This window comes from Nerophis lumbriciformis, linkage group LG02, assembly GCF_033978685.3.
Source record: "Nerophis lumbriciformis linkage group LG02, RoL_Nlum_v2.1, whole genome shotgun sequence".
Taxonomy (NCBI): domain Eukaryota; kingdom Metazoa; phylum Chordata; class Actinopteri; order Syngnathiformes; family Syngnathidae; genus Nerophis; species Nerophis lumbriciformis.
Window position 1 is genome coordinate 1,531,652 of NC_084549.2, and position 15,849 is coordinate 1,547,500.

General features: G+C 42.3%; 1 protein-coding gene across 2 annotated transcripts in view; it reads right to left on the reverse strand.

Moving 5' to 3' along the window:
* The window catches only part of LOC133575646 (coiled-coil domain-containing protein 6-like), a 36,941-nt gene extending 32,584 nt beyond the window's left edge, over nt 1-4,357 (reverse strand). For both annotated transcript variants that reach the window (XM_061928475.2, XM_061928382.2), the window contains exon 1: nt 4,074-4,357. In XM_061928475.2, coding sequence (XP_061784459.2) covers nt 4,074-4,328 — 255 coding nt within the window. In that variant the 5' untranslated portion in view covers nt 4,329-4,357. The remainder of the gene's footprint in view (nt 1-4,073) is intronic.
* Between the last annotated feature and the right edge of the window lie 11,492 nt (nt 4,358-15,849).

Below are 15,849 nucleotides of genomic sequence, written 5' to 3' on the forward strand. Positions count from 1 at the left end.
AAACTCATTTGTATACTCTAGCCTTTAAATAGACCCCCTTTTTAGATCAGTTGATCTGCCGTTTCTTTTTTCCTCTGCTCCCCTCTCCCTTGTGGAGGGGGAGACCCACAGGTCTGGTGGCCATGGATGAAGTGCTGGCTGTCCAGAGTCAGGACCCGGGGTGGACCGCTCGCCTGTGCATCGGCTGGGAACATCTCTGCGCTGCTGACCCGTCTCCGCTCGGGATGGTTTCCTGCTGGCCCCACTATGGACTGGACTCTTACTATTATGTTAGATCCACTATGGACTGGACTCTCACACTATTATGTTAGATCCACTATGGACTGGACTCTCACACTATTATGTTAGATCCACTATGGACTGGACTCTCACTATTATGTTAGATCCACTATGGACTGGACTCTCACTATTATGTTAGATCCACTATGGACTGGACTCTCACTATTATGTTAGATCCACTATGGACTGGACTCTAACTATTATGTTAGATCCACTATGGACTGGACTCTCACACTATTATGTTAGATCCACTATGGACTGGACTCTCACTATTATGTTAGATCCACTATGGACTGGACTCTCACTATTATCTTAGATCCACTATGGACTGGACTCTCACTATTATGTTAGATCCACTATGGACTGGACTCTCACACTATTATGTTAGATCCACTATGGACTGGACTCTCACTATTATGCTAGATCCACTATGGACTGGACTCTCACACTATTATGTTAGATCCACTATGGACTGGACTCTAACACTATTATGTTAGATCCACTATGGACTGGACTCTCACACTATTATGTTAGATCCACTATGGACTGGACTCTCACACTATTATGTTAGATCCACTATGGACTGGACTCTCACTATTATGTTAGATCCACTATGGACTGGACTCTCACACTATTATGTTAGATCCACTATGGACTGGACTTTCGCTGATAAGTTGGATCCACTATGGACTGGACTTTCACAATATTATGTTAGATCCACTATGGACTGGACTCTCACTATTATGTTAGATCCACTATGGACTGGACTCTCACACTATTATGTTAGATCCACTATGGACTGGACTCTCACTATTATGTTAGATCCACTATGGACTGGACTCTCACTATTATGTTAGATCCACTATGGACTGGACTCTCACACTATTATGTTAGATCCACTATGGACTGGACTCTCACTATTATGTTGGATCCACTATGGACTGGACTCTCACACTATTATGTTAGATCCACTATGGACTGGACTCTCACTATTATGTTAGATGCACTATGGACTGGACTCTCACACTATTATGTTAGATCCACTATGGACTGGACTCTCACTATTATGTTAGATCCACTATGGACTGGACTCTCACTATTATCTTAGATCCACTATGGACTGGACTCTCACTATTATGTTAGATCCACTATGGACTGGACTCTCACACTATTATGTCAGACCCACTATGGACTGGACTCTCACACTATTATGTTAGATCCACTACGGACTGGACTCTCACTATTATGTTAGATCCACTATGGACTGGACTCTCACTATTATGTTAGATCCACTATGGACTGGACTCTCACACTATTATGTTAGATCCACTATAGACTGGACTTTCGCTGATAAGTTGGATCCACTATGGACTGGACTTTGACAATATTATGTTGGATCCACTATGGACTGAACTCTCACAATATTATGTCAGACCCACTCGACATCCATTTCTTTTGGTCTCCCCTAGAGAGAGAGAGGGGGGGGGGGGGGGGGGGGGTGTTACCCACATATGCGGTCCTCTCCAAGGTTTCTCATAGTCATTCGCATCGACGTCCCACTGGGATGAGTTTTTCCTTGCCCTTATGTGGGCTCTGTACCGCGGATGTCGTTGTGGCTTGTGCAGCCCTTTGAGACACTTGTGATTTAGGGCTATATAAATAAACATTGATTGATCATCTTAGTGACATCATGCACAAAAGTGCACTAATAGCTTGTTTTAAAATGTCTCTGACAATCTTGCACGTTCTGTTTTGAAATGACATGAATGTTTGTGCCACTGCTTAATAACTGTTTAATAAATACACTTTTGGTTGTGATTTCCCTCTCTGCATGAAAGTTTAAAAGTAGCATATATTAATGCAGTATGAAGAAGAATGTTTTAATGTAGACACATACAGGTAAAAGCCAGTAAATTAGAATATTTTGAAAAACTTGATTTATTTCAGTAATTGCATTCAAAAGGTGTAACTTGTACATTATATTTATTCATTGCACACAGACTGATGCATTCAAATGTTTATTTCATTTAATTTTGATGATTTGAAGTGGCAACAAATGAAAATCCAAAATTCCGTGTGTCACAAAATTAGAATATTACTTAAGGCTAATACAAAAAAGGGATTTTTAGAAATGTTGGCCAACTGAAAAGTATGAAAATGAAAAATATGAGCATGTACAATACTCAATACTTGGTTGGAGCTCCTTTTGCCTCAATTACTGCGTTAATGCGGCGTGGCATGGAGTCGATGAGTTTCTGGCACTGCTCAGGTGTTATGAGAGCCCAGGTTGCTCTGATAGTGGCCTTCAACTCTTCTGCGTTTTTGGGTCTGGCATTCTGCATCTTCCTTTTCACAATACCCCACAGATTTTCTATGGGGCTAAGGTCAGGGGAGTTGGCGGGCCAATTTAGAACAGAAATACCATGGTCCGTAAACCAGGCACGGGTAGATTTTGCGCTGTGTGCAGGCGCCAAGTCCTGTTGGAACTTGAAATCTCCATCTCCATAGAGCAGGTCAGCAGCAGGAAGCATGAAGTGCTCTAAAACTTGCTGGTAGACGGCTGCGTTGACCCTGGATCTCAGGAAACAGAGTGGACCGACACCAGCAGATGACATGGCACCCCAAACCATCACTGATGGTGGAAACTTTACACTAGACTTCAGGCAACGTGGATCCTGTGCCTCTCCTGTCTTCCTCCAGACTCTGGGACCTCGATTTCCAAAGGAAATGCAAAATTTGCATGGTTGGGTGATGGTTTGGGGTGCCATGTCATCTGCTGGTGTCGGTCCACTCTGTTTCCTGAGATCCATGGTCAACGCAGCCGTCTACCAGCAAGCTTTAGAGCACTTCATGCTTCCTGCTGCTGACCTGCTCTATGGAGATGGAGATTTCAAGTTCCAACAGGACTTGGCGCCTGCACACAGCGCAAAATCTACCCGTGCCTGGTTTACGGACCATGGTATTTCTCTTCTAAATTGGCCCGCCAACTCCCCTGACCTTAGCCCCATAGAAAATCTGTGGGGTATTGTGAAAAGGAAGATGCAGAATGCCAGACCCAAAAACGCAGAAGAGTTGAAGGCCACTATCAGAGCAACCTGGGCTCTCATAACACCTGAGCAGTGCCAGAAACTCATCGACTCCATGCCACGCCGCATTAACGCAGTAATTGAGGCAAAAGGAGCTCCAACCAAGTATTGAGTATTGTACATGCTCATATTTTCCATTTTCATACTTTTCAGTTGGCCAACATTTCTAAAAATCCCTTTTTTGTATTAGCCTTAAGTAATATTCTCATTTTGTGACACACGGAATTTTGGATTTTCATTTGTTGCCACTTCAAATCATCAAAATTAAATGAAATAAACATTTGAATGCATCAGTCCGTGTGCAATGAATAAATATAATGTACAAGTTACACCTTTTGAATGCAATTACTGAAGTAAATCAAGTTTTTCAAAATATTCTAAATTTCTGGCTTTTACCTGTATATATATAGTGTATCGCGATATGGCCTAAAAATATCGATATATTAATAAAAGGCCATATCGGCCAGAGCACGTTAGCCTGCAGTTAGCAGACATGAGCTATTAGCGCGAAGCAAAACAAAACAAAGCCAGCTAGCTCGTAGCTAGTTAGCACTAACCGTAGACGTTATCACGCAGACAAAAACACGTTACGTTAGCAACATGCTAATGCTAACGACTACGCGGGCCTCCCGGGGTCCTCCGGCCGCAGCTAGCTGAGTGACAAGCGGCGCTAAAGGCGGGGGTACGTCGGCGGCGGCGGCGACTCACGATGGTGACGCTGGCCTTGCGCAGGTCGCGGTTCTCCTCCTGCAGCGCCTTGCACTTCAGCTTGAAGGTCTCCAGCTCGATCTTCAGCACTTTGTTCTCCTGCTGCAGCGACGCCAGCCGGTTGGTCAGCTCCTCCAGGCGGAACTGCGAGATGACCACGCTCGGCTTGCCCGAGCTGGAGGCGGAGGACGACATGGGGGTGGCCGAGCTGCTGCCCGCGCCGTCGGTGTCGCTCTCGCTCGCGCTGTCCGCCATGATGGCTGTGCGACGGTGAGGGAGGAGGGAGGAGGGAGGGAGGAGGAGGAAGCGCAGCCCTGCGCGTCTCACCTTGCTGCCAGATCACAGACAGCGCCATGCGTGGATGACTCCGGTACTGCACGCTGCCACTTCAGAAAATTGCCCCCAACTCGAACACGTCATAAAGTCAGGCCCGGCCCTAACCAATCTGGCGCCCTAGGCAAGATTTTAGGTGGCGCCCCCCCCCCCCCCCCACATCGGCAGTGAAGTGTATATACCGTATTTTCCGCACTATAAGGCGCACCTAAAAACCACAATTTTTCTCAAAAGCTGACAGTGCGCCTTATAACCCGGTGCGCTTTATTACGATTCATTTTCATAAAGTTTCGGTCTCGCAACTACGGTAAACAGCCGCCATCTTTTTTCCCGGTAGAACAGGAAGCGCTTCTTCTTCTACGCAAGCAACCACCAAGGAAAGCACCCGCCCCCATAGAACAGGAAGCGCTTCACCCGCCCCCGGAAGAAGAAGAAAAAACGCGCGGATATCACCGTACGTTTCATTTCCTGTTTACATCTGTAAAGACCACAAAATGGCTCCTACTACGCGACAAGGATCCGGTTCATAAAAAGACGCAATCTCTCCATCCGCACACGGATTACTACCGTATTTCACAGCAACTGATATTCCTGTGAACCGCACTGTGGAACGGGAGCACGTACGGTGAATATTCGCACCACAGGGAATGAGAAGTCATCCTTCACTGTGGTTCTAGCTTGCCATGCTAATGGCCAGAAACTTCCACCCATGGTGATATTCAAAAGGAAGACCTTGCCAAAAGAGACCTTTCCAGCCGGCGTCATCATAAAAGCTAACTCGAAGGGATGGATGAAGAAAAGATGAGCGAGTGGTTAAGGGAAGTTTACGCGAAGAGGCCTGGTGGCTTTTTTCACACAGCTCCGAAGGCGAACACACCTTCACTAAGACGGGCAGATAGCGCCGGTCGACATACGCCAACATCTGCCAGTGGATCGTAAATGCCTGGGCAGATATTTCGGTCACAACTGTGGTCCGAGCTTTCCGGAAGGCAGGATTCACAGAACTGCTGCACAACAACAGCGACACTGACTGCGATGACTTCGACGAGACGGAGCCGGCCATTTTTGGATCCCACGCTTGCGCAACTTTTCAATTCGGACACCGAAGACGAAGAATTCGAAGGATTTACGAATGAAGAATAACTTCAGAAGGTGAGCGCTATGTTTATTTTGTGTGTTGTGACATTAACGTTCGAGCAACATTATGTTACTATTGCTCTACACCATTTTGAATTTTACTATGTTTGTGATTGCACATTTGCGTACATTTTGGGACAGAGTTGTTAGAACGCTGGTTTTTAATATATTATTAAAGTTTGACTGAACTATCTGACTGTTTTTTTGACATTCACTTTAGCGCAGCGTTTTTTTGACATTCACTTTAGCGCAGCGTAGGCGCGGCTTTTAGTCCGGGGCGGCTTATTGGTGGACAAAATTATGAAATATGTAATTCATAGAAGGTGCGGCTAATAATCCGGTGCACCTTATAGTGCGGAAAATACGGTACTCACAAGAAACCGAATAGCTTTGTCTTTGACCTTTTTTTTTTTTTACTTACAACTAGTGATGGGTTGATGAGGCGTCATGAAGCGTTTCGACACATTGCAAAACTGTATTGATACTGTGTCGATACTGTGTCACTAAATACTGACATCTGCTGGACATTAAAAATCCCTACAGGCAACCTATGGACCGACTCAACTGACACTGATTTGATGCCCTAGTACAGGGGTCACCAACCTTTTTGAAACCAAAAACTACTTCTTGGGTACTGATTAATGCGAAGGGCTACCAGTTTGATACACACTTAAATAAATAAATATATTGTCATTTGTAAGTTACACGTAAGTGTGATTTAAACAAGAATAGCTAAATAAATACATTTATATATATAAAAATGGGTATTTCTGTCTGTCATTCTGTCGTACATTTTTTTTCCCTTGTACGGAAGGTTTTTTGTAGAGAATAAATGATGAAAAAAACCACTTAATTGAACGGTTTAAAAGAGGGGAAAACACGAAAAAAATTAAAATAAAATTTTGAAACATCGTTTATCTTCAATTTCGACTCTTTAAATTTCAAAATTCAACCGACAAAAAGAAGAGAAAAACTAGCTAATTTGAATCTTTTTGAAAAAATAAAAATAAAAATTTATGGAACATCATTAGTAATGATGTTATAATAACTACATGGGACTCCTGAGGCAGCGGACAGGTACCGACAGGCCAAGCGGTGTGCGGCTTCAGCGGTCGCGGAGGCAAAAACTCGGACATGGGAGGAGTTCGGGGAAGCCATGGAAAACGACTTCCGGACGGCTTCGAAGCGATTCTGGACCACCATCCACCGCCTCAGGAAGGGGAAGCAGTGCACTACCAACACCGTGTATGGTGCGGATGGTGTTCTGCTGACCTCGACTGCGGAAGTTGTGGATCGGTGGAGAGAATACTTCGAAGACCTCCTCAATCCCACCAACACGTCTTCCTATGAGGAAGCAGTGCCTGAGGAGTCTGTGGTGGGCTCTCCTATTTCTGGGGCTGAGGTTGCTGAGGTAGTTAAAAAGCTCCTCGGTGGCAAGGCCCCGGGGGTGGATGAGATCCGCCCGGAGTTCCTTAAGGCTCTGGATGCTGTAGGGCTGTCTTGGTTGACAAGACTCTGCAGCATCGCGTGGACATCGGGGGCAGTACCTCTGGATTGGCAGACCGGGGTGGTGGTTCCTCTCTTTAAAAAGGGGAACCGGAGGGTGTGTTCTAACTATCGTGGGATCACACTCCTCAGCCTTCCCGGTAAGGTCTATTCAGGTGTACTGGAGAGGAGGCTACGCCGGATAGTCGAACCTCGGATTCAGGAGGAACAGTGTGGTTTTCGTCCTGGTCGTGGAACTGTGGACCAGCTCTATACTCTCGGCAGGATCCTTGAGGGTGCATGGGAGTTTGCCCAACCAGTCTACATGTGCTTTGTGGACTTGGAGAAGGCATTCGACCGTGTCCCTCGGGAAGTCCTGTGGGGAGTGCTCAGAGAGTATGGGGTTTCGGACTGTCTGATTGTGGCGGTCCGCTCCCTGTATGATCAGTGTCAGAGCTTGGTTCGCATTGCCGGCAGTAAGTCGGACACGTTTCCGGTGAGGGTTGGACTCCGCCAAGGCTGCCCTTTGTCACCGATTCTGTTCATAACTTTTATGGACAGAATTTCTAGGCGCAGTCAAGGCGTTGAGGGGATCCGGTTTGGTGGCTGCAGGATTAGGTCTCTGTTTTTTGCAGATGATTTGGTCCTGATGGCTTCATCTGGCCAGGATCTTCAGCTCTCACTGGATCGGTTCGCAGCCGAGTGTGAAGCGACTGGGATGAGAATCAGCACCTCCAAGTCCGAGTCCATGGTTCTCGCCCGGAAAAGGGTGGAGTGCCATCTCCGGGTTGGGGAGGAGATCTTGCCCCAAGTGGAGGAGTTCAAGTACCTCGGAGTCTTGTTCACGAGTGAGGGAAGAGTGGATCGTGAGATCGACAGGCGGATCGGTGCGGCGTCTTCAGTAATGCGGACGCTGTATCGATCCGTTGTGGTGAAGAAGGAGCTGAGCCGGAAGGCAAAGCTCTCAATTTACCGGTCGATCTACGTTCCCATCCTCACCTATGGTCATGAGCTTTGGGTTATGACCGAAAGGACAAGATCAAGGGTACAAGCGGCCGAAATGAGTTTCCTCCGCCGGGTGGCGGGGCTCTCCCTTAGAGATAGGGTGAGAAGCTCTGTCATCCGGGGGGAGCTCAAAGTAAAGCCGCTGCTCCTCCGCATCGAGAGGAGCCAGATGAGGTGGTTCGGGCATCTGGTCAGGATGCCACCCGAGCGCCTCCCTAAGGAGGTGTTTAGGGCACGTCCGACCGGTAGGAGGCCACGAGGAAGACCCAGGACACGTTGGGAAGACTATGTCTCCCGGCTGGCCTGGGAACGCCTCGGGATCCCCCGGGAGGAGCTGGACGAAGTGGCTGGGGAGAGGGAAGTCTGGGCTTCCCTGCTTAGGCTGCTGCCCCCGCGACCCGACCTCGGATAAGCGGAAGAAGATGGATGGATGGATGGATGGATCATTAGTAATTTTTCCTGATTAAGATACATTTTAGAATTTTGATGACATGTTTTAAATTGGTTAAAATCCAATCTGCACTTTGTTAGAATATTTAACAAATTGGACCAAGCTATATTTCTAACAAAGACGAATCAGTATTTCTTCTAGATTTTCCAGAACAAAATTTTTAAAAGAAATTCAAAATACTTTGAAATAAGATTTAAATTTGATTCTACGGATTTTCTAGATTTGCCAGAATAATTTTTTTGAATTTTAATCATAGTAAGTTTGAAGAAATATTTCACAAATATTCTTCGTCGAAAAAACAGAAGCTAAAATATTTATTATTCTTTACAATAAAAAAATTTAAAAAAAAATTACTTGAACATTGATTTAAATTGTCAGGAAAGAAGAGGAAGAAAGTTAAAAGGTAAAAAGGTATATTTGTTTAAAAATCCTAAAATCATTTTTAAGGTTGTATTTTTTTCTCTAAAATTGTATTTCTAAAAATAGTAAGAAGCAAAGTAAAAAATAAATGAATTTATTTAAACAAGTGAAGACCCATCCATCCATCCATTTTCTACCGCTTATTCCAAGTGAAGACCAAGTCTTTAAAATATTTTCTTGGATTTTCAAATTCTATTTGAGTTTTGTCTCTTTTAGAATCAAAAATGTGGAGCAAAGCGAGACCAGCTTGCTAGTAAATAAATACAATTTAAAAAATAGAGGCAGCTCACTGGTAAGTGCTGCTCTTTGAGCTATTTTTAGAACAGGCCAGCGGGCGACTGATCTGGTCCTTACGGGCTACCTGGTGACCGCGGGCACCGCGTTGGTGACCCCTGCCCTAGTATATACAATAATATAAACCAAGTCATTGTATTTCATTTAGGATTATTTCATATCTTCATTTAAATAAAAATATATTTGTATCTTTTTTAGATACAGTCAATAAATAATGTGAACATGTATCATAACATGGAAATCTAAGAGAACGTGTTGTGGATGATTGTGGACTGGGAATTTTTTTAATTTTATTTTTTTACACATTTTTATAAAAAAAAAAAAAAAAAAAAAAAGTTTTTCTGACGTATTACATTTTAGACGATTTCTCTTCTTAGTTATTATTTCTCCGGCTGTAGAAAAGAGCCGCTCACAGGGCACAGAGGAGGCGTCAGTGCGACACAGTTGGCGTATCGGTCACGTGACCAAAACAGCTCATGATCGGTCACGTGACTTTCTAAAAGCGGTACGCGCACCGACACAGGGTTTTGCTCTATGAGCTCGACGCATGCGCCGATGCATCGGTGTTGCCGGACCCATCACTACTTACAACTATACCTAATATATAAAGGGGTGGAAAAGTGACTATTACCTGCAGGGCAAACATTAGCTAACCAGAAGGCAATAACAACGTAAACAAAAAACACCTGCTTAAAAGATCTAATACAAATGTCCCTGAGGAATGTAAGGTGGGAGTACTGTAATTACCTAACGTTACATTATTATTTTCCATAACAATTGAGCCCCCTCCACAATATTAACCCGACGTTAAAACAGAACTAGCTATTTATTGATTAGCAATTGCCGACTCATGTAACATTAGCTTAATGCTAAAAAGCCAGGTTACTATCACATTCTGTAACAGACAAATAATTCCATGTTCGGCTCACCTACCTGCTACCTCTGTCTTTTCTCGTTTCTCCTCCTCTTCTTTTCTCTTTTTTCTTCCCTGGGCACCTGACAGTTTTGACCGTTTTGACATCTTGTGTTGATTTTTTGATGTGGTGACGTCCAAAAAGAGTCATGATACGGGAAGGGAGGGGGCGCACCGTGCGGGGGAGGGAGGATGTTGTAACAAATAATATTTCTATTAAATAGGCTTTACTTTGCATTTTAATTAACGTGGGATTATTTTTTGTATTTAGAAAAAATAGTACCAACTTTTTTTCTCTTTTTTTTTTTTTTTCTCTCCAACATTTGTGGCACTTGCGTGGCGCCCCCTGATGGACGGCGCCCTTAGCATTTGCCTATACGGCCTATGCCACGGGCCGGCCCTGCATAAAGTGTCATACTTGCCAACCCTCCCGGATTTTCCGGGAGACTCCCGAAATTCAGCGCCCCTCCCGAAAAATCTCCCGGGACACATTTTCTCCCGAAAATCTCCCGAAATTCAGGCGGAGGGCCTCCAGCTCCATGCGGACCTGAGTGACGTGTTGTAGAGATGCGCGGATAGGCAATTATTTCATCCGCAACCGCATCAGAAAGTCGTCAACCATCCGCCATCCACCCGCCCTAACATTTGATCAGAACCGCACCCGCCCGCACCTGCCCGTTGTTATACAGGTAAAAGCCAGTAAATTAGAATATTTTGAAAAACTTGATTTATTTCAGTAATTGCATTCAAAAGGTGTAACTTGTACATTATATTTATTCATTGCACACAGACTGATGCATTCAAATGTTTATTTCATTTAATTTTGATGATTTGAAGTGGCAACAAATGAAAATCCAAAATTCCGTGTGTCACAAAATTAGAATATTGTGTGAGGGTTAAACTTTGAAGACACCTGGTGCCACAAACTAATCAGCTGATTAACTCAAAACACCTGCAAAGGGCTTTAAATGGTCTCTCAGTCCAGTTCTGAAGCCTACACAAACATGGGGAAGACTTCAGATTTGACAGCTGTCCAAAAGGCAACCATCGACACATTGCACAAGGAGGGAAAGACACAAAAGGTTATTGCTGAAGAGGCTTGCTGTTCTCAGAGCTCTGTGTCCAAACACATTAATGGAGAGGCAAAGGGAAGGAAAAACTGTGGTCAGAAAAAGTGTACAAGCGATAGGGATCACCGCGCCCTGGTCAAGATTGTGAAAAAAAACCCATTCAAAAATGTGGGGGAGATTCAGAAGGAGTGGACAGCTGCTGGAGTCAGTGCTTCAAGATCCACCACCAAGAGACGCTTGAAAGACATGGGTTTCAACTGCCGCATACCTCGTGTCAAGCCACTGTTGACCAAGAAACAGCGCGCAAAGCGTCTCACCTGGGCTAAGGAAAAAAAGAGCTGGACTGCTGCTGAGTGGTCCAAAGTCATGTTTTCTGACGAAAACAAATTTTGCATTTCCTTTGGAAATCGAGGTCCCAGAGTCTGGAGGAAGACAGGAGAGGCACAGGATCCACGTTGCCTGAAGTCTAGTGTAAAGTTTCCACCATCAGTGATGGTTTGGGGTGCCATGTCATCTGCTGGTGTCGGTCCACTCTGTTTCCTGAGATCCAGGGTCAACGCAGCCGTCTACCAGCAAGTTTTAGAGCACTTCATGCTTCCTGCTGCTGACCTGCTCTATGGAGATGGAGATTTCAAGTTCCAACAGGACTTGGCGCCTGCACACAGCGCAAAATCTACCCGTGCCTGGTTTACGGACCATGGTATTTCTGTTCTAAATTGGCCCGCCAACTCCCCTGACCTTAGCCCCATAGAAAATCTGTGGGGTATTGTGAAAAGGAAGATGCAGAATGCCAGACCCAAAAACGCAGAAGAGTTGAAGGCCACTATCAGAGCAACCTGGGCTCTCATAACACCTGAGCAGTGCCAGAAACTCATCGACTCCATGCCACGCCGCATTAACGCAGTAATTGAGGCAAAAGGAGCTCCAACCAAGTATTGAGTATTGTACATGCTCATATTTTTCATTTTCATACTTTTCAGTTGGCCAACATTTCTAAAAATCCCTTTTTTGTATTAGCCTTAAGTAATATTCTAATTTTGTGACACACGGAATTTTGGATTTTCATTTGTTGCCACTTCAAATCATCAAAATTAAATGAAATAAACATTTGAATGCATCAGTCTGTGTGCAATGAATAAATATAATGTACAAGTTACACCTTTTGAATGCAATTACTGAAATAAATCAAGTTTTTCAAAATATTCTAATTTACTGGCTTTTACCTGTATGTCTTGTATAAACCCTAAATCTTTGGTCAAAGACCTGCAACATACCTAAATACTTTGATAAAGATATTGTATAAACCCTAAATCTTTGGTCATAGACCTGCAATAAACCTAAATACTTGGATAAAGGTCTAGTATAAAACCCAACTCTTTGGTCAAAGACCTGCAACATACCTAATTACTTTGATAAAGATATTGTAAAAGCCCTAAATCTTTAGTCATAGACCTGCAACAAACCTAAATACTTGGATAAAGGTCTAGATAAACCCCAAATCTTTGGTCATAGACCAGCAACAAACCTGAATACTTGGATAAAGGTCTAGTATAAACCCTAAATCTTTGGTCATAGACCAGCAGTCTAGTATAAACCCCAACTCTTTGGTCAAAGACCTGCAACAAACCTAAATACTTTGATAAAGATATTGTATAAGCCCTAAATCTTTAGTCATAGACCTGCAACAAACCTAAATACTTGGATAAAGGTCTAGTATAAACCCTAAATCTTTGGTCATAGACCTGCAACAAACCAAAATACTTGGATAAAGGTCTTGTATAAACCCTAAATCTTTGGTCAAAGACCTGCAACATACCTAAATACTTTGATAAAGATATTGTATAAGCCCTAAATCTTTAGTCATAGACCTGCAACAAACCTAAATACTTGGATAAAGGTCTAGTATAAACCTTAATCTTTGGTCATAGACCTGCAAGAAACCTGAATACTTGGATATATGTCTTGTATAAACCTTAATCTTTGGTCATAGACCTGCAAGAAACCTGAATACTTGGATATATGTCTTGTATAAACCCTAAATCTTTGGTCAAAGACCTGCAACAAACCTGAATACTTGGATAAAGGTCTAGTAGAAACCCCAACTCTTTGGTCAAAGACCTGCAACATACCTAAATACTTGGATAAAGGTCTAGTATAAACCGTAAATCTTTGGTCATAGACCTGCAACAAACCAAAATACTTGGATAAAGGTCTAGTATAAATCTTAAATATTTGGTCATAGACCAGCAACAAACCTGAATACTTGGATAAAGGTCTAGTATAAACCCTAAATCTTTGGTCATAGACCAGCAACAAACCTGAATACTTGGATAAAGGTCTAGTAGAAACCCCAACTCTTTGGTCAAAGACCTGCAACAAACCTAAATACTTTGATAAAGATATTGTATAAGCCCTAAATCTTTAGTCATAGACCTGCAACAAACCTAAATACTTGGATAAAGGTCTAGTATAAACCGTAAATCTTTGGTCATAGACCTGCAACAAACCAAAATACTTGGATAAAGGTCTTGTATAAACCCTAAATCTTTGGTCAAAGACCTGCAACATACCTAAATACTTTGATAAAGATATTGTATAAGCCCTAAATCTTTAGTCATAGACCTGCAACAAACCTAAATACTTGGATAAAGGTCTAGTATAAACCTTAATCTTTGGTCATAGACCTGCAAGAAACCTGAATACTTGGATATATGTCTTGTATAAACCTTAATCTTTGGTCATAGACCTGCAAGAAACCTGAATACTTGGATATATGTCTTGTATAAACCCTAAATCTTTGGTCAAAGACCTGCAACAAACCTGAATACTTGGATAAAGGTCTAGTAGAAACCCCAACTCTTTGGTCAAAGACCTGCAACATACCTAAATACTTGGATAAAGGTCTAGTATAAACCGTAAATCTTTGGTCATAGACCTGCAACAAACCAAAATACTTGGATAAAGGTCTAGTATAAATCTTAAATATTTGGTCATAGACCAGCAACAAACCTGAATACTTGGATAAAGGTCTAGTATAAACCCTAAATCTTTGGTCATAGACCAGCAACAAACCTGAATACTTGGATAAAGGTCTAGTAGAAACCCCAACTCTTTGGTCAAAGACCTGCAACATACCTAAATACTTTGATAAAGATATTGTAAAAGCCCTACATCTTTAGTCATAGACCTGCAACAAACCTGAATACTTGGATAAAAGTCTAGTATAAACCCTAAATCTTTGGTCAAAGGTATTGTAAAAGCCCTAAATCTTTGGTCATAGACTTGCAACAAACATTAATACTTGGATAAAGGTATTGTATGAACCCTAAATCTTTGGTCATAGACCTGCAACAAACCTAAATACTTGGATTAAGGTCTAGTATAAATCTTAAATATTTGGTCATAGACCTGCAACAACCCTAAATACTTGGATAAAGGTCTAGTATAAACCTTAATCTTTGTTCATAGACCTGCAAGAAACCTGAATACTTGGATATATGTCTTGTATAAACCCTAAATATTTGGTCAAAGACCTGCAACATACCTAAATACTTTGATAAAGATATTGTATAAACCCTAAATCTTTGGTCATAGACCTGCAACAAACCAAAATACTTGGATAAAGGTCTTGTATAAACCCTAAATCTTTGGTCATAGACCTGCAACAAACCTAAATACTTGGATAAAGGTCTAGTATAAACCCTAAATCTTTGGTCATAGACCTGCAACAAACCAAAATACTTGGATAAAGGTCTTGTATAAACCCTAAATCTTTGGTCATAGACCTGCAACAAACCTAAATACTTGGATAAAGGTCTAGTATAAATCTTAAATCATTGGTCATAGACCTGCAACAACCCTAAATACTTGGATAAAGGTCTAGTATAAATCTTAAATCTTTGGTCAGAGACCTGCAACAAACCTAAATACTTGGATAAAGGTCTAGTATAAATCTTAAATCTTTGGTCATAGACCTGAAACAACCCTAAATACTTGGATAAAGGTCTAGTATAAACCTTAATCTTTGGTCATAGACCTGCAAGAAACCTGAATACTTGGATATATGTCTTGTATAAACCCTAAATCTTTGGTCAAAGACCTGCAACATACCTAAATACTTTGATAAAGATATTGTAAAAGCCCTAAATCTTTAGTCATAGACCTGCAACAAACCTAAATACTTGGATAAAGGTCTAGATAAACCCCAAATCTTTGGTCATAGACCAGCAACAAACCTGAATACTTGGATAAAGGTCTAGTATAAACCCCAACTCTTTGGTCAAAGACCTGCAACATACCTAAATACTTTGATAAAGATATTGTATAAGCCCTAAATCTTTAGTCATAGACCTGCAACAAACCTAAATACTTGGATAAAGGTCTAGTATAAACCCTAAATCTTTAGTCATAGACCTGCAATAAACCTAAATACTTGGATAAAGGTCTAGTATAAACCCTAAATCTTTGGTCATAGACCAGCAACAAACCTGAATACTTGGATAAAGGTCTAGTATAAACCCCAACTCTTTGGTCAAAGACCTGCAACATACCTAAATACTTTGATAAAGATATTGTATAAGCCCTAAATCTTTAGTCATAGACCTGCAACAAACCTAAATACTTGGATAAAGGTCTTGTATAAACCCTAAATCTTTGGTCATAGACCTG